At 39.0% G+C, this 23,453-nt stretch overlaps 1 protein-coding gene and 1 pseudogene across 6 annotated transcripts in view; one reads left to right on the top strand and one right to left on the bottom strand.

The window, feature by feature from the left end:
* Nucleotides 1-23,453, bottom strand: part of Yes1 (YES proto-oncogene 1, Src family tyrosine kinase) — a 59,039-nt gene that overhangs the window by 31,084 nt on the left and 4,502 nt on the right. For all 6 annotated transcript variants that reach the window (XM_008826949.3, XM_029560554.1, XM_008826950.3 and 3 more), the window contains one exon: nt 1,340-1,612. In XM_008826949.3, coding sequence (XP_008825171.1) covers nt 1,340-1,604 — 265 coding nt within the window. In that variant the 5' untranslated portion in view covers nt 1,605-1,612. The remainder of the gene's footprint in view (nt 1-1,339; nt 1,613-23,453) is intronic.
* On the top strand, nt 15,303-15,413 carry LOC115069245 (annotated as a pseudogene).

The following is a 23,453-nucleotide window of genomic DNA, read 5'->3' as shown; positions in this document are numbered from 1 at the left end:
ATACTACCATATAATTAACATTTATTAGGCAAATAATATAATACACTTTAATACTAGATAGCACTTTATAGTCCTGAAAAGTTACAAGCTTTTTCTTTTTCTTTCTTTTGTTTGAGATAGGGTCTCACTATATAGCCCTGATTGGCCTGGAACGTGCTACACAGACCAGGCTAGCCAGGAACTCACAGAGATTCTGACCTGGCCTATGTTTTAAGATTCTTGAGGGAGAGCAGGATGTTTTTAAATCTTTGTATTCTCAGTGCTGGTCACACAATAGCTGCTCAATTACTCGGATAATAAGTTAATGAAATAATGGCATAATTCAGCAAATAATCACCACCGGACACCAAATTTCCCAGAATTGTATCATGCATACTTTAAGATTTTTAGGGTGGAAGATACAGTTTCAGTGGTGGAACACTTGCCTGGCACGATGGTGGCCTTAAGTTTGATCCCCAGCACCAGGTCAAGGAAAAACAAAAACAAAAACATAAAAAACTGTGGGATCAGGCATGACAATGACAACACATGCTTGTAATCCCAGAACTCAAGATGCTAAGGCAGAAAGACTGTAAGTTTGAGGCTGGTCCGAGCTACAAAATGAGACCCTATCTCAAAAATTTAAAGACTATCTTTTGTTAGAGACTTTAATTTATACATACGATCTTTAGAAAAGTTCTCTAGTCTTTCTGCCAATCAGTGAACGCTGCCAGGGACACCTAAAGAAGCTGTGCTCTGGGGCTCCAGCTCTTCAGAGAGCCTCGGCTAGATTATTCCTCGAGGACAGGACAGTGCTGAAGGCTATATCCCTGTTGCCTATAGTTGTCTGCATCTGTAGCCCAGCATTCCCACTACAAGATGGGAGGCAGAGACAGAAGAAACAGTCAAAAGCTTGAGGACAGGACAGTGCTGAAGGCTATATCCCTGTTGCCTAATATTCAAGATCAAAACTCTTCACAAACTCTTCATAATACCAAGATACTGCCTTTTTCATTCTCAAAAATAAGCAGAAGCTACATGATGCTCAGTGACAACTCACTGATGTTAACAAACGCTGCTGTACAGTTTGGGTGGTCTAGGTATTTATATTTGTGTTTTTATAAATTAACCTTTTAGGTTGTACCTTTTATAATCTATGTAATCTCAGCGTCACACAATTGATATTTATAAAAATTCTGTAGCTTTCTTTGTGCCTAAGGATAAATAAAAATGCATTTTTGTTGCATTTAAAAGAAAAAAAGTCCTTTAGCAAGAAGTTTTTCTTAACAGTGGCCAGACTTTAAGTATGCAAAGCCCATGGTTATGGTCTCAGAGAGTCGAACTGCCATTATAACCTCACCTGTTAAGCCAGTAGGATATGAACTTGGCACCACTGAGAATGAGGAAGATGCTCCTCCAAAAGGAGTCACTCCTGAGGATCCTCCGAATGGAGTTATAGAAAGACTGCTGAAGTTAACTGGTGCTCCCTTAGTTGAGGAGGATGGTGCCACTGCACTGTGTTCTGCTCCATAATGGCTGGCACTTGTATTGACGGGCTCCGAGGGATTTTCTGGTGTATACTTAATGGATGGACTTTTGTTTTCTTTACTTTTAACGCAGCCCATTATCAAATCTGCAGAGGCAATAAAGCAAGCAGTTGAGAATCAGTTAACGTATAGGGAAACTTTGATAATGTTAAACAGGGCATCCCCTGCCCCCACAAAAAAAGATGTACTAATGAAACAGCAAAAATATGGAAGCGCAATTAACAAGGAAATGTGTCCAACCTGCCAGCCTTCCATTAAATGCAGATTAAAATGAGGCTCCCCATTCTGCTTACCACCTTGGAAAATTGTAACAAAAGTCAAGGCTCAATTTTATCCAAAAATCATTAATACCCACAAAATATATTAAACTGGAAACATTAAAAATATAGTATAATTTGTAAAATTATCTAAATACAAAGTCTAAGTATTAAATACTAATAATTAAGACTTGAAAGAATGACAGTTATATGAAAGAGTTAAAGAGTATGAAGGAACGCAAGCAATTGCTGTATTTTAAATCTGACAATAGGCTGATTGTGAAATGTCACATCAGTTCAAAAGTTACTATAATACCTACCACCCACTCCCTTTCACAGTTTCCTTAATCCGTACTTCTACCTTCCTATCTATCCAGTAACCTCCAGCTAGGACTCTCCCTGAAAGACACTGCAGCTACTTTCACAGCCTCTGCCTTCAAGAGCCACACTTTTCTCCACTCCCCTTACAAAGTCTTCCATTAGTACTCTTGCCCGTCTCTCCCCTTTGTTAATGTAGTAGTTGGTCCTTAGAGTGAATAAATGACTGTTCTCCATGTCCACCTTCCTTTGTCAAACTGATTATTTAAACGTGATCATTCTATTTTTATAGACCACTTATTTTCCTTCCTCTTCCTCTCATCTACCCACTTCCCCTTTCTGATGGCACCTGGACAGAGCACCATTTTCAGTCTGGTCCCATCAGCATCCCAGCAACAACAAATAGTAGGCACTACTGCCATACATCTCATTTGTAATGTTATAAATGTAAGCTCTGGTTTATATTTTAAAGCAAACGGCAAGTGTGGTAAAAGTTAAGAGAGATTTTCTTGGGGGCCAATATGATGGTTCAGTGAGTAAAAGCACTTGCCACTAAAGGCTGATGATCTGAATTCCATTCCAGGAACTCACATAATAAGCCGGATGTAGTTGTCTGCATCTGTATCCCAGCACTCCCACTACAAGGTGGGATGCAGAGACAGAAGAAATGGTCAAAAGCTGTAGGCCAGCAAGCCTGGAGTACTCAGCCCAGCAGAAACAAGAGAATTTTCATCAACAAGGTGGAAGGGAAGAACTGACTTTTTTTTTTTTTAATGTGTATGTGTATATTGCCTGCATGTAGGTAAGTGCACCTGTGTCATGCAATGCCCGCGGAGGTCAGAAGGTGTCTGATCCCCTGGGACTGGAGTTACGGACAGTTGTTAGCTGCCATGTGGGTGCTCAGATATGAACCCGGGTCTTCTGCAAGAACAACCAGTGTTCTTAACCACTGAGCCATCTCTCCAGCCCCCAGGAAGAACTGACTCTTGAAAGTTGTTCTCTGACCTCCATATGCATGCCATAGCACACATATTCTCTCTCTACACATACTCCCCCCACCCCGTGCACGCACACACACAAATAATAATAATAAAATCAAACTACATTTAAGGGTTGGTTTAAACGTTCCCCCCCACCCATGGGTTTGAGTTCCAAACTTCTGACTTGGAGGTTTGTGGTTAGCATACATTATACCATAAAAAGAGCTGATCCTTTTTTCTTAAAAAGGTCACACAAAAAGTGTAAAAAAAAAAATATTTTAAGTTCTGAAATGTGCTGGAGAGGAGGCAGGTACAAGACACCACAGACACAAAGGCAGTTATTAGCTCAGCCCTGTGTGCTCAGGAAAGAAAGCTTTGCAAATGAAGCGAATGTTACTGCTATTTTCTATATGGCATGAGCTTATTTAAAAACTGAAACTATGGAAATCTAGGCTCTCAAACACTATCATAAAGTCTTTACTTAAAATGGTCCCCCCCAAAAAACCCCCAACTTTAGAGTATAATTTACATAAAGTGAGATGCATTCATTTTTGTGTAAGGTTCAATTGAGTTTTGGCAGATGTACAAAACTATGCAACCAACACATAATCACAACATACAGTGCTTTGATCATTCCTTCCCCAGGCAATCCCCAACTCTAGCCCCAGGCAACCAACTGACCAATTTCTTCTAATCAAAGATTTCTCTTTTCTAGTGTTTCACTTAAGAAGTATCACATGGATATAGTCTTTTATATCTTTTAAACAATTAAACACTGCTTATCTGAGATACCTCTACATTGTTACATATATAATTAGTTCATTAATTTTCATTGCTATTTATTTGTTAGTGGGGTTTTAGTTCATACTTGTTAATGGGTTATTTGTTCCAGTTTAGGACTATAATAAAGCTGCTATAAACATTCAGCAAATCTTTGGGTAGGTGGGTATGTTGGATATACACCCCACCTGCAGCAGCATCTAGGAATAGAACTGGCTGGTCATATAAAACAAAGTAAACTGTAAGCAATTAGGCAGTTTTCCATTTAGCCATACACTGTGCATCCTCACCCACAACGAATGTGAACTTCAGCTGCTTCACATCCTTAACAACACTTTTTTCTCAAACAGCCATGATATGTACATTTGGGGCTGGATAAGATCCAAATATCTGTACAGTTATCATTTTACTCAGAACCCTTTGACAATTGAGATCTACTGATATCAAAAGGAAGCTGACAACATGAAATGCATCTGACTGAGCTAATGTTAACTACATTTACTACACAAGCATCAAAATCATTGTAACTACAAATTAACCACTGATTTCTAGTTTAGTAGTAGACATAGTAGTCAGGACTTGAACAACTACCAAACACCCTTACCATTACCTAATTTGCCAACATCTATAAAAAGCAGCTGAACAGTAAACATATCCCCTCTAAAGTATATCATTTCAAAAACTTAGAAGAATCTATGACAATCTTCATAAAAAGGCACATTACCAAGACACCCTGGGGATTCTCTTACATGTGTAATGTTTGAAGGGTTTCTGGATTTCTTACAATTCCATTTAAAAATTAGGATGTAGCTGGGTGTGGCAGCACACACCGTTACTCCCAGCACCCAGAAGGCAGAGACAAGCACATCTCTGTGAACTCAAGGTCAGTCTGATCTACACAGCAAGTTTCAGGCCAGCCAGGGTTACAAAGTGAGACCCTATCTCAAAAAATAAAAAATATAAATTAGGATATAATTTACATAAAACTCACCCTATTTATGTACGTGTTTATGCTCTAACACATACAGTTGCACAGGGTGGCTCCATGTGCTTTCTGACCTTATAGCTGTACTTTGTCCAGATATAATTATACAGTCTGCAGCTTTTGATTCTGGTGTTTCGTGTAGTTACACATATGCATGCAATTCATTCATGTTTCCAAGGGCGTCAGTTCACTCCTTTTTACTACTGAGTATCATTCTACTACACACATATAATAGTTTACTCTCCACTAGAAAAAAACATCTGAGATGTTTCCAGTTTTTGAAAAGAACAAATACAGCCACCACAAGCATGTACTTATTGTCTATGAGGCCAGGTTTGGTGGCACGATCCTTTAATTTCAGCACCTGGAAGGCAGAGGCAACTAGATCTCTGTTGAGTTTGAGGCCAGCCTGGTCTACACAGTGAGTTCAAGGCCAGTCAGGGTGATACAGTGAGACTTGTCTCAAATAATTTTTTTCAGGGTTGGAGAGATGACTCAGAGGTTAAGAGCACTGGCTGCTCTTGCAGAGGACCTGGGTTCGATTCCCAGTACCCACATGGCAGCTAGCAACTGTTCTTAATTCTAGTTCCAAGGGATCAAATACCCTCTTCTCTGACCTCCATGGGCACTGCATGACACAGGTGCGCTTACATTCATGCAGGCAATACACTCGTACACACAAAATAAGTAAGTTTTTCTCCTATGAATATAAACTTCATTTCACCTGGATGAATACCTATGGAAGTATAATTTTAGGAGAATTCTAAGACCTCTCCAAAGCAGAGTTATCATTGTGCATCCTCACCATCAACATAAGATTTGGTTGTTTTAGATCCTCAATACTTGTCTGGTTTTTAAAATCTTTTCTATAGGTAGGAAGTGCTACCTCTTCAATGTTATAATTGGTGTTTCCCTAATACCTGAGCACCTGACCCCATGTTTTCATGTGCTCACTTGTTACTTGCTGTGTCTACTGTGGTGAAATGTCTATTCAAACCAGTTCTTTAATTGGGCTCTTCTTCCTGTTATACAAGACTATTTACTATTCTTTTTATTTATATTTTATATAATACACTCTAGAACCATGTTCTTTATCAGATTTATGTATATCGTATTTTCTCCTAATACACAGACTGTCTCTGCATTCCTGTAGCAGTACACACTTGGGCATGGTTTTAAATTTTGATAAAATCTAATTTAAAAAAAAAGTTAAGCCAGGTATGGTAGCATACATCTGCAATCCCAGCACCTAGGAGGATGAGGCAGGAGGATCATGAATTTAAGGCAACCTGAGCTACATAATAACTCATACATAAGAGGTCCTATCTCAGAGAAAAATAAATTTTAATTTTATGATTGTGATTTATAGGTATTGGGAATTCTTCACTAGATTTTCTTCTACACTTTCATCCGTAAATCTGAAATCTTATATAGGGCCTATTGAACCACTTTAAGCTGAATTTGTTGTTTTCAAGATCAATATCCAGTTTTCCAAACTATCACTGGTTGAAAAACTGCCCATGTCTTGTTGAATCACCTTGGTAACTTTGCCAAAAATCAATTAAGCAACCGCACATGTGTACATCTGTTTTACACTCTATTCACTCCTTGTCTATGCTCATGGGAACTGCCCGAGTTCTTCACTACTGCAGCTTTACAGTACATCAGTCTTGAAATTAGATACTATAGTCTTCCAGATTTTTTTTTTTTCTATCTTTCTCAAAATTGCTTTGGATAATCTAGGGTAAGGGCCTGCATATTTTCTTTTTTAAAAATATTTTATTATTTCTACTTTATGTGTATGAATGTATTGCCTGCATGTGTGTAAGTGCACCCATGTCGAACAATGCCTGCGGAGGTCAGAAGGTGGTGGATTCCCTTGGAACTGGAGTTACAAATGGTTGTTACTTGCCATGTGGGTGCTGGGAATCCAACCTGGGTCCTCTGAAAGAGCAGTTAGTGCTCTTAACCGCTGAGCCATCTCTCCAGCCCCACCACATTTTCTTTGTAAGGGACCAGATAGTAAATAGTTTAAGCTTTTCAGGCCATATAGACTCTGTAACAACTATCTGACTCAGCCATGTTATTGCAAAAGCAGCAGCATATAATACATAAACAGTCTCACTGTGGCAGTGTTGAAAATAAAACAATTTCATAAAACAATTTCAAACAGAAAGAGGGTCACATTTGGCCTTCAAGCTCTAGTGTCTCAAAGTATGCACCATGAATTCGAGCAGCAGTTTGTCAATCTCTAGGACATTGCCCCTACCCCATCCTAACAGAAATTTGAATGAATCAATTCATTCAATCATTTCAATTTGGGGAGAAATGACCTCTTTAAGCACACTGACATCTTGACACATGAATGTACTATAGCATTTATTTAAGATTTTTAAATATTTTCCCCCTCAGCAATGTTTGTAGTTTTCAGTGTATGGGTTTGTCCTATTTTTATTAAACTTACCCCTAGGATAAGTTTAAAAAAAATTATTGGTTTATTTTGTGTATGCATGGGCACATGTGTACCTCATGTATGGAGATCAGAGGACAACTTGTGGAAGGCAATTCTCTCCTTCCATCAGGTGGGCTCTGGAGATTGAACTCAGGTCATCAGGCTTGGCAACATGTGCCCTAACCCTCTGACCCAATAGTTTTTAAAATATAACTATTATAAATGACATGGTTTTATTTCTATTTCCAATTGTAGTTGTATATTTATACCGTTATGATGATCCTATTAAACTCTCCAGTTCTACTAGCCTTTTTATAGGCTCCATAGGATTTTCTACATTCAAGATACTGTGCATGAATAAACATTTCACCCTTCCCTTCCCCGCCTCACTGACTAGCTTGGTACAATGCTGAATGATCTAGAACATATTTGAGAATGCATTTGGTACCCCACCTTTGAGTATAAATATGTAATGAAAGATTTCTTTGGTAGCTGACTTCCCCAGCCCAAGGGAAGTTCCTCAGTTCTGGGATTACAGACACATGCCATCACACGTGGCTTCTTCATGTCAGTTCTGGAGGTCAAACTTTGGTCCTCATACTTGTACAGCAAGCACTTTACCATCTGAACTATCTCACCAGCTCCAGTTCTTCTTTATGAATCCAAAAGAGTTCACTAGTGAAGCTACCTGGTATCTTTAAAATAAAGGGCTATTCAAAGTAACGGAAGAAATGTTACCCTGATAACTTTAAAGGATTTTCTGATTCATCCAAGCTGCTAATATCAATCTAATGTTGTTTATAACATTCCTTTATTAATGTAGTTAGTTCCAGCCCTTTGGAGGTTTCCACTAAATGTCCTCATCAACACCACTTTCCCCTCTAGTTAGTAAAAGCTCAAACTGTCTGTAACTCCAGTTCCAGGGGATCTGACACCTTCCGTCTTCCACGGGCAATGTACAACATGGGCGCACTTACATACATGCAGGCATAACACTCATATACGAAAAATAAAAATAAATTAATTTTAAAAATTCAACGTAACTATGATCAGAAGTTCTAGAAAGAGCTGCACCTAACACTGAACAAAAGTTGACTGGTTGATTAGAAATTCAGTGATGGTGGAGGAACTGGAATACTGCAGGTCCCCAATCAAATATCTAGGACTATCTTAGCCCCTTAAGTAGCTATTTGTTGACTACTTTTTTAAAATTTTATTATTTAATTTTATTATTTTATGTGTATTCGTGTATTGCCTGCATGTAGGTAAATACACCCGTGTCGTGCAATGCCCGTGGAGGTCAGAAGAGGCTGTCGGATCCCCTGGAACTGGAGTTATGGACAGTTGTTAGCTGCCATGTGGGTACTGGGATTTGAACCTGTGTCTTCTGCAAGAACAACCAGTGTTCTTAACTGCTGAGCCATCTCTCCAGCCTTTGTTGACTACTTCTATGTATGATGAAACATTCTTATGACTACTAGGTAAATTCTTTGAGAACATATAGATTCCTAGCTTCCACCAACCCAAAAGCTAAGAATGTCACTGGACAGCATCCAAGTTTCCCTACTTAGCTTCAACCTACTGTATCAATCACTTTCTTGATGCTACGATAAAACACCATGACCAAGGCAACTAACAGAATGAAGAGATTATTTGGCTTATAGTTCCATAGTAGGGGAGGCATGACAGGAGGAAGCCAGAGCAGAAAACTGAGTACTCATATCCTCAAGCTCGCACAGGAAGTGAAGAGAGAAAAACAACAACAACAACAACAAAAAAATGGCAAGGTTATATACTCTCAAAGCCTGCCCCCAGTGACGTGCTTCCTTCAGCAAGTCCACACCTCCTAAACCTCCCCAAATGGTGCCATTAACTGACCAAATATTCTAATACTTGGAGCTTAAGGGGGAGATTCCTCATTCAATCCACCACTCCCACCCAACCTGATGTGATGTACCCATCAATGTATTTGAAGTGTGTTGATTTATGGCCTATTATTATTATTATTATTATTATTGTTGTTGTTGTTGTTGTTATTGTCTTTTGAGACAGGGTCTCCCTGTAGCCCCAGCTGGCCTGGAACTCACTATGTAGGCCAGGCTGTGATTTATGGCCTTTTAAATTTTGGTACTGTAAAAAGTTTTATCAAACAGTTACCACAATGAAACACGGAATTTGAGGAAACCCAAATCTGTTGTTCCTGGGCCATGGTCACTCATATTTGGCTCCAGACTAACTCTCTTATTCCCTTTGTAGTGAGAGCTGTTTTTTTATGTGGGAAACACTTTTAGCATTATCTGTCCACACTGAGATCTGCTGTAGCTACTTTGCTCTGTGAAATCTAGCTGCCTCAGCATTCATGAATTCTGACCTCTCCCTGCAATATATTAGGCTGAGGCAGAAAGTTAAGATGGTTAGGTGACTGAAGAGTTTACCTGGTTTGTTTTCCTTCTTTTTTAAGGACCACAAGTGTTTGTTGTACAGCTGTGGTTCAATGTCTAACAAATATTGCTCCAGATTATTTTGCCCATAGCTTTAAGATTTTTTTTTGAGAAGAAGCTGTTATGGTAAACCCATCATCATGGCTATTTAACATGTTCTTCAAAGTCAAAATCTAGAAAAAAATAGTTAATGTCTTGACTTTAATATCATTAAAATATAGAGGGTATTACTTTCTAAACTAAACTTGTATTTTAGTTTATATAATAGGTAAAATACTCTTTTAAACACTGGTAATCTTCAAAAAGTAGCATTTTAGTCCTGAATAATACCTTTAATACATTAACATCTTAAGTATTTCATTATATTCTGTCAAAATACATTGTGACATTCTTCTGTTGTATAATTTGAAGAAAGAAAACAATTCTAGGGCTAGGCATGGTGGTTTGTAATCCCAGTATGCAGGAGGCCAAGACAGGAGGATCATGACCTCAGGGTTAGCCTGGGCTACACAGCAAGGTCCAGGCCTGTGTAGAGAGAAAGGAAGGGTTTGGGGAGAGAGGGAGGGCAGGGGAGAGAGAAAAAGAACATTTTAAAAGGTTATTCTTTAAAACTATGTACCTGCTTGGTAAGCACAATTTTATACTCAGCTTAGCATTACAAAAGGGGTTTTACTGTAAAAATACAAGTGCCAATAGGAAAGAGGCAAGAGTATCATACAAAAATAAAAATGACTACAACAGCCTGACTAGAGTATTGATACAGCTTGATTGCCAGCTTACTGCTTCCCTGCTACCAGTTTTGTGTTGAATTTTTACAATGCAGATCAATTCCATGAACTCTTGAGTGACAGCAAGTACTCACTCCTGAACCTCCAGCCTTCCCTTCACAAGTGCTAGATTAGAACAGTTTACTTCTATGTTTTCAACCGATTGCCTCACTCTATTGGCACAGCTGTCTCATAACGTAATTTGTATTCTTTGGGGGGTCTACTCTAGGCTCTCACTATGTCTATCAATGTCTGAGTTGCTCATTTCTGATTTTCCATTTGAATAAACCAGCTAATCTGATGACCAGTTAGGTTTTGGCTGTCAGCACATTTCAGGTCTCCTTAAGAAACTGTGGGCCTACAAAATACCAGGACAACTGGTTTGTTCAGCATAAACTTCTAAACTGATCTTGCTTTAATAGTTAGCATATAGACACATTAAAAGGTACTAAAACGTAAAAGCATTTCAAGTTGAATCTAATTTCCAAATTAAATTCTTTTTCTTTAATGGAGGGGAAGTGAGATCGGGAAGAATTTTGATTGATGCTCATCTAGCTACACAAAGTCACTTGCCACTACCAGAGAAGAACACTAAAGGTTTTGCCTTGTTTCTCATCAGACGTAAAATGTTCTCTTCTCTTTTTAGATAAGGGCAAGCAAGAAATGTCAGAGAGGAACTAGCAGGGTTTGGCTGAGGGGGCAAGTTCTCAGGAATAGAGAAATTAACAGGCCCCTTTCCTACACGTTATATGGATGTCTTATCAGTCTTCACAGGAAGGTAAAAGCATTCAGGATATGCCCACTGGTAAAATTAGTGGCATGAATATTATAAGAGTAACCAACAGCTTTATGACTGAATTTAAGGCCTGCTTCACAGGAAGGTACTAGTGCCTGGCATTGTAAATCTAGCCAAGAACCCATGGCTGGCCCATTGAGGAGAACTTAGTACTATGATTCTGTTAAATGGAACATAGCATTAAACTGCTTTGTAAATATTTATCCTGCTATCCACAGGTTAGTGTAGCTCTCACCCCTCATCAGTGAAGCTTCTTACTACGGTAGATAATGGCTAATACAGAGTCTTTCAACTAGTCGAAGTACAGAGAATAAGTGATTGTGGAATGCTCAGCCCCAAATGGGGTATCTATAACACTCCTTCCCCACAAGGCTCACAGCATCCAGGAAGAGGTAGTTGAAAGAGTCAAGATTCTAAGAGCCAGAGGTTAGAGACAACTGCTGTCAAACAGTGTCTTCTGGACATGACAGGACCACTGCATCTATGAATTCACAGCAGCTATGGCTGCCTGCATAAGACCTGCACAAGACCAAGAGTAGTCATTCCAGCACAGACAGGGGAGGGGCTTATAAGGCCCCACCCCTGAGAGCTATTGGCAGTTGATGGCCACTAGGGGAGGGAGAGTCCACTTTCCTTAGGGTGTGCCTCTAATAGTTGCCCATGCACTCACGGAAGGCCCCATGCCCATATGCACAGGGGCAGCTCTAATTGGACTCTGGATTATAAAGGATGAATATAAGAAGGAAAGAAAGAAAAAAAAGAGGGTATGAAATTGGGAGGGGACATGGGGAAGTATCTGGGAGAGGGGGGTGAAATATGATCAAATACATTGAATACATGTAGGAAATTCCCAAAGAATAGATTTTTTTTTTTTTTAATTCAAGTAATTTTATCAGCCTTTTTTTTTTTTTTTTTTTTCCCTTTTGTTTTTTTGAGACAGGGTCTCCCTGTACCCCCAGCTGTCCTAGAACTCACCATGTGGACCAAGCTGGCCTTGAACTCACAGAGATCCGCCTGCCTCTGCCTCCCAAGTGCTGGGACTACAGGCGTGCACCACCACGCCCGGCTTATTTCAAAATCTTTTAAGAAATGAAAAGTAAAGTTGTGGCAGTACAAAGACATGCTGCCAGTTATGCAGAACAACCTCATAGTTTCCTAAGCTCTGGCCTGTCCTGCCCGCCTCCCCTTTCCTCATTTCTTTTCTTTCCACATACCCCACATATACTTCTTCCAGAAAATTCATCTTGCCACCTCTATGTAAAATCTGAATCTTTTTAGTTCTTGTTGTGTTTGCTTCTTCCACTAATTTAAGGCTACCCATCAAGGGGATGGAGAGATGGTTCAGTGGTAAAGAGCACTGGTTGCTCTTGCAGAGGACCCAGGTTCCATTCCCAGCACCCACATGGCGGCTAACAACCATCTGTATTGTAACTCCAGTTCCAGAAGACCTGACACTCTCTTGTGACCTCCTTGGGCACTGCATGACATGGGTGCACTTACATACATGCAACAATATACTCAGACACATAAAAAATTAATATTAAATAAATAAAAATAAAACTACCAATCAAGTCACCAAATAGCTTGACGTTAAATTGAAAGCAAGTTTCTGTTCTCTCCTACACAGGCTTTCTAGAAATTACAAGACAGAATCCCAAACGCCTTGACTTGGTATTCCAGGCTAATTTCCCTATTACTGCTAATCTTCCAAAAACAGTGTCTTAAGAGAAAAAGGTCAATCATCACGGCCCCCAACCCTGGCTGACCTGGAACTCACTATGTAGACCAGACTGGCCTAGATCTCAGGCCTAGCTCAAATGGTAGAGCACTTCTTCATCTTGAATGCACAAGGCCCTGTGTCTAATCTCTAGCCCATCATAAAACCAGGCATGGTGGCACACACCTGTAATCCCAGCACTCAGGAGGATCAGAATTTCAGTATCGTTCTCAGCTACATAGTGAGTTCAAGATCAGCCCAAGTTACTGAGACTGTCTCTCAAAACATCTTGTATTTCGTTCTACAAATCACATTTTGTGTGTGTGTGTAGAGCACTTTTCTGGAAAAAAAAATCATTGAATTGTAACTTGATTCTAATCAATTTTATATAATAACCAACCTAATATTTATATTCCCAAAGAGCCAAGCACAGCAAAAGTTCTAGAAATACACAATAAGTTTTCCAAATAAGTTTCTAATACATCAATTCCATAACTCGAAGCTTTTCAACTTTGCATATTAGGTAATCAAATATCAGAATTCCCTTACTTTATTAGAATGCTTTGCAATGCTATGTTTAGTAAAGCTGGAAAATAATTTGCAGTTTTTGATGTATCTGGCTCAGTCATTAGCCACTAAGAGGTTATCACGGTACTCACTGTGGTGACCAATAAATTTACATGGATCCCATGACAACTCTGAAGTGTCACTAGGAGTGGACATAACTGCAACACAGCACATTTACAGAATCTAAAGCTGTGGAAACTGTCTTACTAAAGCAGACAAGATTAAACCAGTGCTCAGGTTTTCTGGCCTATAAACTGCATTTTTCCTCTATTCATTCACTCTCTAAGGAAGCCCTGTATATGGCATTTTCTGTTCACAAGTTAGTAAATGCTAATCCTCTAGAAAATGTTACAAACATGGTAACATTATTAAGCAGCCAGATTCACTGCTCACCCAACACAAATCTGTTCACTTTGAAAATAGCTTCCTACCTCTCACCAGGAACAAGTTGCCCTATTATCAGTAACAGTGATTAAAAATTCTCAAACACCCCTAAACACTTTTGAACTTTAGAGTTATATATACACTATTTCTAATTTTAGCAAGCTAACCAACTGTGCCATCATTATATGTTATAACTAGTTAGGGAGAAAAGTTGTAGTCTGGCATTTTACCCAGATGGTTTCAATTTACAACAGTTTTAAATCTTTAAGAACAGAGAGCTGAGGCTATAGCTCATTAATAAAGCACATGTCAAGGAGTCAGGCGTGGTAGCGCACGCCTTAAATCCCAGAACTTGGGAGGCAAAGGCAGGTGATCTCTGTGAGTTTGAGGCCAGCCTGGTCTACATAGTGAGTTCCAGGACAGCTGGGGCTACAAGGAGACCCTGTCTCAAAAAGACAAAAAATAAATAAAGCACATGTCTAGTATGTACAAAGTACTGGGTTCAATCCCCACTACTCAAAAAAAAAAAAAAAAATCCTACAGAAATTGGTAGACTTAATTTAAAAAGATATGAAATGAATAATCTGTAGGTCAGAGTTCTATAGGCCATAAATATAGTCAATGATTTTTTTCTTTAGCTTTCATTTTAAAATCTCCTTTAGCACAAAACACAAAGAGACAGAACCATAAAGCCAAAACCAGGCAGAAAGGAGGAAGTGGCAGATACTAATGGGCTTGTACATTGTCTTATAAAAGCAAACAAAGAATTAAGTTTTCCAAGAGTCAAAGGACATCAGAAGATGTGATCAAAGGAAAATTCACTTCACAGGGCTAACAGTAACAATTTTCTACTTTTTTGGGGTACTTTAGATACACAAATAATTGACCTCAAAGCAAAAGTAAGTCCCCACATCCTAAATTCCTGGAGCACCATGGTTTCTTTCCTGATTCTACTGCCTTTACCTCCCAGGTGCTGATTTCTTTAATCAAGTCTGTAACTAGGATCTGCCCTGAGAAGGACTGGATATACAAAATATGCAAAGAAGTTATAATATTTTTTGCTGTGGATATTTTTAATTTTATGCATATGTATGTAGTAAGTGCAGCATGTGAGTACAATGCCCACAGATGCCAGCAGGGTGCTGGTTCCCCTGGAACTAGTTATAGGTGGTTATTAGCCACCATGTGGGTTCTGGAACCAAACCTGAGTCCTCTGAATAGCAACAAGTGCTCTTTAACCACTGTACCACCTCTGCAGCCCTCTGGAGTATAATTTTTATTTTAAACTTTCAACTTACGTAGTCTGAAAATTTTTTAAAAATTAAACAGGTCAAGCCAGCCAACTGATCTGCTTATCTGAATGTGTATCTGGCAATAGTAAGGCCATGTTACGAGCCTTAAAGACACCTATAGTCGTTAAGGTCCCTGAGAATGGCTATAATACTACATTGGGGGCATTTTCATAAGACTAATTAAAACTTAACTAGTTCTAAGAAATTGAAAAATAAATTGTAATAAAAAAAAATTAAACAGGTCTTGGGGTTAGAGAGATGACTCAGTAGTTAACAGCACTGGCTGCTCTTGCAGAAGACCAGGGTTCTGTTCCTACCACCCACATGGCAGCTTACAACTGCCTATAAATCCAAATCCAAGGGATCAGACATCCTGTTCTGACCTCCACCAGCACTGCACGACATGGGTGAACTTATATACATGCAGGCAATACACTCATACACATAAAATTTAAAAAATAAATAAATAAATAAAATGTTTTAAAAAAAAATTAAACAGATGTAAATGTAAAGTTAATTACCTTTAGTGTCAATTATTTGGGACTTTTTTGGAAGGGTTTGGTTTTGTTTTGAGACAGGGTCTCCCTGTAGCCCCAGATGACCTGGAACTCAGTATGTAGACCAGGCTGGCCTTGATCTCACAGAGATCCACCTGCCTCTGCCTCCCAAGTGCTGGGATTAAAGGTGTGCACCACTGCATATATCTTGTTGAGATTTTTGACTAGCAGGGGTGTGGCCCACATCTGCAATCCCAGCACTGAGAATGAAGCAGGAGGATCACTAAGGCAGGAGGAGTTCAGGCTAGCCTGGGCTACATAGGAAGACCTTGACTCAAAAACAAAATGGAGAAATGGCTCAGCAATTAAAAGCACTGGCTTATAGAGGGCCTGGGTTCAGCACCAACCTGGTAGCTAACAACCATCCATAACTCTAGTTCCAGGGAATCTGATGCCCTCTTCTGGCCTCCAGAGGCTTGTACACATGTGGTGCATGTACATACATGCATGCAAAACACTCATACATATAAAATTAAAATAAAATTTTAAAAAGCAAACAAACCCAAAAACCATTTTTAATGAGGTTATTACTGTGAACAACCAGATTCTACTTTCAAGTTCCTCTGTCAATTAAAAGAGCCTCAGACACTGTAAGGGTCTTCTTCAGTAGGTTTGTGCAATTTCTGTAGCAACATGCATCTCCTTTCTTCTGTTTTCTCTAAGACCACAAAAAACAGGAAATCAAATTTAATTTATAAAACGGACCTGAATCGCTTTAACTTCTCCCAAATTCCTGTGATATTTACTGCCCTACCATGTTTCTGCTCTAACAGTATCTTGAGCAGCAATGTATGTTTTACTCAATGGACTGAAAACACAGAAGCTTAATTGACATTTAAATCAAACCGTAAGTATGAAAAATACAGTAGATCTGGGAAGAGGGAGTATTCAGAAATGAAGCAACAAGCAAAGAGCAGCCAAGGTCTGTTTTAGTAACCAAGCAAGTCACAGGTGAGTGTGGCTGGAGATGTATTTGGGGAGAGAAGGTAACAAATAGCTTAACCTGTTAAAGCTGACACCTTTGTATTTTCTGACTTCTAGATTTAAAAAAACTTAAATTTTTTAAAAATTTTATGTATATGAGTGTTTTGCTTGCATGGATGTACCATATGTGTGCAATGTTCGTGTATGCCAGAAGAGAGTGCCAGATTCCCTGGAACTGGGGTTACAGACAGTTGTTAGCTGCCATGTGGGTGCTAGGATCTGAACCCAGATCCTCTGCAAGAGCAGCAGTGCTCTTAACTGCTGAGTCATCTCTCCAGTCCTCTCTGCTGCTTTTGATGCAGGTCTTGTATTTTATTAAACTACTCATCTTTTTTCAGGGATCAGCAAAAGTTCTATGGGTGCCTCTCAAACTTAAGGTAATATATCTAGTAATAGGAGAAAGAAATTATTATTAGCAATCGTTAAAAGCAAGTTGCAGGGGCCAGAGAGGTGACTCAGTCGTTAGTATTGCACACTGTTCTTCAAAAGGACACAGCACCCTTATTATGTGGCTTACAACTCCCTGAAACTACAGCTCCAAGGGGATCCAAAGTATTTGGGGACCTGCCAGGGACTATTTTTTTTTTTCTCAGCTCTCCTTATAACCAGATATATCCATATGATTTGTTTATATCAATGTAACTGATGTATGCCAGAGTTTTAAAGAAGTATCATCACTAGACATAATAAACAGAATCTGCCATTGTAAATCGGTAAATGCTGAGGGACAGTGAAGTATGGCTCTAACATCTGGAAACCCTGCCAAATCAAACTTCAGTTTTTCCATCACACTCAAGTTACATGCTTATCCAGATTTTCTCTAAAACACTAATGTCAGTAATTACACTAGTTCTGCCACTCCAAAGTCTTGAGTGAAAAAAAAAAATCCGTGGTTACTGCATGAGTTGGGGAGATAACTGCTGATGTGGCCATGGTAGCAGATGCTGCCAGCTGACCGCTGCACTTCCCTACATTCAAAAACATTTCAAATGTCACTGTCTTAGAGGCTTGGAAAACTTCAACAGTCAAAACAAAACTCCCAACCCTCATACAGCTTACACTCTATCATTTAGAACTGGCACAGTAACAACAGTGTAAAATCTACCCGTCAGTCTTCAGTGAACACTCACTAAGCATGGGCAGTGATGAACCGCTGGGGTTACCGAAGGAGCTGCACTGTATACATTCCCTGTGGGATAATAATGTCACAAAGTCTAGCTGGTGTTCCCACAAAACAATGTTCCAGCTCATGAGAGAGGACAAAAGGTACATTCTCAGCTACAACTGAAGAAATAAAAGGACGCTAAAGACTTCTAGATAGTGAAGGAAGCTCAAGGAAGAACAGTGACAAAAGCAGCATATGAAAATTCCACTGGAGCTTTGGATGAGAATCTTTTTTCCAAAAAGTGAGAAGGAATTCGTGTAACAATAGGATTTACAGGAACAAACCAGTATGGAAGACAAGAAGAACTGAAAGAATGAACAGGGCTGAAGAGATGTCTCAGTTAAGAGCACCGGCTGCTCTTGCAGAGGACCCAGGTTCAATTCCCAGCACCCACATGGTGGCTAACAAGCGCCTGTAACTCCAGTTCCATGGGCATCCAATGCCCTCTTCTGACCTGACCTCTGTAAGCATTGCAATGACATGGGTACACTTACATATAAGCAGGTAATACACTCATATACATACAGTAAAAATAAATATTTTTTTAAAAAAAGAATGAACCAGTATAGAAGAATCCTGTTTCCTCTGAATATAGCCTTGAATGGTTGGTAAGTGTGTACAAATAAGAATTCACTATCCTAAAACTGGGCAAATTAGAAAATACCTCTTTGTTTAGCATATATTTAAAATGTCATTTGTTTCTACTAACTCCTCTAGGAATAAATGATACAACTTAGAGTTGAAGGCAATATTATTTATTAGCATTAACCATCTGAGTCAGAAGAGTTAGATTTGAGTACAAGTCATATGTATACGTTTGTAACTATTCTGTTTCTATGGGATTTTACACGACCAAGGAGCTTGACTGTACACCACACACACACACACACACACACACACACACACACACACACACACACACACACACACACTACATAGAGTCTAGGGACCTAAACCTAACAGGGTAGCATCTGCTGGATTAAATGTAATTAGTCATCTTTTGGCATGCTTCTTTGTTCTTTCTGGCAATTAAATTTAGACAGGAAACAAACCTGACTGGGAAAACATGCTAACAACTGTCTGTTAATTTGGGCTAGACATTTATAAAGAATCCTTGTATCATTTCCATGTCAAACCCAAATTTACCAAACTGTAACATATGCTTAAATTTAGTTGGTGTGATTAACCGCATTTTTCTCCTAATGAGTTTATGACCTTTTTTTGTTATGGAACTATATTGCAAAGCTACTCCCATTAAAAAGAAAAGTATAAGAATCAAGTACAGCTGGCACATGCCTGTGAGCCCAGCCCTTGGGAAGCAAAAACTCAAGGCTGGAAGATTGAGAATTTGAGGCCAGCTCGGACTACAGTTACTTCAAGGCCAGCCTGGGACACATGGCGAACCATGCATAATTTTTTAATGTGTTAAGTAATTGAAATTTCTTCTCTTCCCTTGTTCAAGTATACAATTTAATAGATGGAAAAGGATAAGAAAACCCTCTTTCCATCATTGTTTCTCATTCCTAAGGAATAAAAGTCTAGATCCAAATCCCAGTTCTACTCAATCTACTGGTTAGGTTATATACCTTGGTAAACCACACATACTTTCTGATCCTCAGGTGCTCCATCTATAATGTCCTCCATGACTTTTCTGTACATTTAGAAACATATTCCAAACTTTCCAATTAAATGTGATGATTCATGTTTAAGTATATATAGCATCCCAACAAACCTGCCATAAAATAGACTAGTTTCATCACCCAATACCTACAACTAGAAATGAATAGACAGAATATAGAAAGGGACAAAAAGGGAAAGTTAAAAGTTCCAAATCATATCACTCATCATTTTTCCAAGCTTTGCCTACTCACTTAAAAAAAAAAAGCTTGGGCTGGAGAGATGGCTCAGCGGTTAAGAACACTGACTGTTCTTGCAGAAGACCTGGGTTCGAATCCCAGCACCCACATGGCAGCTAACAACTGTCTGTAACTCCAGTTCCAGGGGATTTGACAGCCTTTTCTATCCTCTGTGGGCACTGCACAACATGGGTGCATTTACCAACATGCAGACAATACATGCATGCACATAAAATAAAAAATAATAAAGTATTTTTAAAAAATGCTTATTTATTTCTTTTAAATTTTTTATTGAACTTTTATGTATTTCACACATCTTGATCATATTTAGGCCCCCCTCCCCTATCTGTACCCCACACAAACCCCCCCAGCCAGATTTCATGCATTCTGTTGTATATGAGTCAAGTTTGTGTCCCCAGATGTCCCTTGGTGTGGAGTTCATCCACCGGAGCCTGTTCAGCCTATCTAGCATCACTCCCTTAAAGAAGATCAACTCTTCCTCACCCAGTAGTGATCAACTGCCATAGTTCTTCAGCTCTACTCATCTTTTGAAGCTTCACTCTATCCTGTAGGGTTAGGGGCGGTGGCAGGTATCAAAAAGCTTAATAAGCAGGTGGAAGTGCCTAGGAAAACTGCCTTACTCAAAGTCAGCCTCACAGGGGGGGCTCACTAGAAGAGTCTTAGTGACTCCACAGTAGGATGGGGAGAGTGGGAAGGGGGATGCCTGAAAAGACAACAGTCATTCACCTCATAATTAGAGCATTTGTAGACCAAATATTTCGCCTGCTCAAAGAGCATAGATTTTAAAAAACAAAAATTGAAAAAAATAAAACACATTTACTACCAAAACCCTGTTATACTTGTTTGCTAGGGTTTTACAGGTTAATTCTAATGGGCTACATATAAGTCAAACCAGATAGGCTCCATTACAGCAAAAAACTCTGTGGAAACAAGATTTCATTTTCAAAAAACTGATTGATAAGCTTTGGGAACATATTCTACTTGCAATTTTACTTCTAGGAAGCCTGTTCTGCAAACCTTCAAGGGCAAAGACTTTTCTCACATCTATGCTTGCTGTGTTTCAAATATTAGTTACAAGTGTTAATGAAAATAAGCAGAACAAGTATTTTATACTTTGTCAATAAAAAAATTTTTTTTTTTAATTTGGGGCTATGAGGTCATGGGCACCCTGCAAGCCTGATGCCCGTTAATCTCCATAATAACGAATATACAATTTTTAAAAATTAAACATGATGTTGAATGAGAATTTCCTTATACAATATGGCAAAGTCCTCATCCAAACAGCCATGATCGCCTAAGAGCTGACATCACAGTTAACTATTTCAGAGGACAATTAAGAAATCTATCACCATCATATCCCCCCAACACACAGGAGAGGAGGCAGGCGGATCTCTGTGAGATCAAGGCCAGCCTGGTCTACGTAGGAAGTTCCAGATCAGCTGGGGCTACAAGGAGACCCTGTCTCAAAACAAAACAAAACCAAACAAACAAAAACTGAAAAAGAAGTCAATCTCCTAACACTGTCTATCATAACCATGAAATATTTTTTAAAGTCTTGTATTTAATTGTGTCTAGAGGAGTACTGTGGAGTCTGATAGCTGAGTCATAGCTATCTGTAATGAACTAATGTTTAGGAAATATTCAATCTAGCTTTCCTGCCTAGCTAGCTGAATCAATTTACTTGAGGCTAAATCTATCTGGTGAAAAGGGATGTATTGAAGTTTCTGAAATATCACACACTTAATACCATCAAAATCCAAAACCATTATAAGAAATTATCACACTAAAAAAAAAAAAATCTACCTATTTACAGCAGCCACATAATTATAGCCAATTCTATCAACTGTGAATTCCTAGAAAACAGTAGTCAGGTTACAAGATTTTTATATCAAAATTAACAGAATTTTTGTCACAATAGGGTTAATAAGTGTCCATTTAATGGACCCAGTAACACCGTATTTACTTAAGTTCAATGTCAAGTCCCTGGGTCAGATTTTTAACTTAAGACATTTTCATAAAATTTTATCAATGTTACAAAAACTTCAACTATAGCTAAGCACACATTTATAAAAGGTCCAAAAGCTAACAGAAACTATCTGCCCAATTACCTCTTGCCTAAGAAGTATAGTTGACCAAAGTTGCAGAAATGGAATGAAACCTTAACTTTTTTAAAAAGCTCATCATTTCTAATTCTTTCCTTATTATACATTTCCTTCTTTGCTCCTTTCCAAACACCTGACTGCCATTATTTTAAAGTATCCTTATCTGTAAAAAAGTATCCTTATCTGTAAAAGACTAACCATATGAGAACAAAGGTTAGAAATCAATAAAATTTACGGTTGAACAATTTTAAGATTAACCTATATATGGAGGCCATCAACTCTTTCCTCCTCACTCCAACTTCTAGAGAATGCTAAGAAGCTGAGGGTGATGGTGGTAGTGGTGGTGGTGGTGGTGGTGGAGCAGGAGGAGGAGGCAGAGATGACTATCCTTTGTAGTCTACTGAAAACAAGAGTCTACATATACTGTTAGGAACAAGAGCTGAAAACCAACAATCTTTAAGTCTCAGTGGTCAGTACTTTCCTTCCAGCACTTCCTGTCTCTACCCCACCCCCATGACCCCAGCAGATGTATCCCAAGAACTATGCATTCCTTTACACACATCACAGTTAAGAAATGAGGCCTTCTTCCTTTCATCCTAAGGGGACACAAACATAAGTTATAACACTGTTAGTATGACACAATACCAAATGCATTTCAGAAAAACTAGGATTATCTGTTATAACTTGGCCTATAATTCACTGAAACTGTAAAATGTATTTCTTTACAATAAACGTTCTAAAGATTAGTTTAATTCAATTACAAAGTTTCTACTTTACATAGAAAAAAATTTAAATGACCTTTAATTTCACATTTGCAAGGCTGTTTAAATTATTGGTAGAGGCACTTGGCTGCCAATCCTGATGACCTGGGTCCCACAAGGTTGTCCTCTCACACCTCTCTCTCTCTCTCTCTCTCTCTCTCTCTCTCTCTCTCTCTCTCTCTCTCTCTCTCTTTCTCTCTCTCTCTTTCCCCACATGTGCAACTCCCCCTCACTGAATAAATACATGTAAAAATTTTTTTACTTCTTTATTGTGCTAGGGCTGTTCTCAGGGATTAAATAAAAGCTCCTTGATTTGCTTTTTTTTGAGACAGTCTTCCTACAGCCCCAGCTGGACTGGCGTTAGCTATGTAGACCAGGCTGGTCTTGAACTCAGAGAGATTCACCTGCCTCTGCCTCCCAATTGCTGGGACTAAAGGCCTGGCCCTCTTGTTTTATTTTTGAGACAAGGTATCACTAAATGGTCTAGGCTGGTCTTGAATTCCCAATCCTCCCACCTCCCCAGTAAGTGGAAGCACAGACCACCATGTATGGCTAGTATCTGCATTTGCTCATCTTCTCAAACACCAACAGTAAGAGAAAAGGAAAAACGGAATTTAGGTTTCCTACTTGCAAGATCTGTGCAAACTGGAATAAGCTATGGGAAACTACTAGAAAGAACCCCTCTCACTAGCCTACTTTTGGGAAGGAAGTAGAGTTTGATGAATGCCATCAGCAATCCTGCCAT

The sequence above is a fragment of the Nannospalax galili genome, unplaced genomic scaffold (assembly GCF_000622305.1).
Source record: "Nannospalax galili isolate Female #2095 unplaced genomic scaffold, S.galili_v1.0 scaffold511, whole genome shotgun sequence".
In the NCBI taxonomy this organism is placed as follows: Eukaryota; Metazoa; Chordata; class Mammalia; order Rodentia; family Spalacidae; genus Nannospalax; species Nannospalax galili.
Note: the sequence above shows the minus strand (reverse complement) of the source record. Positions and strands in the feature narration are given on the sequence as shown.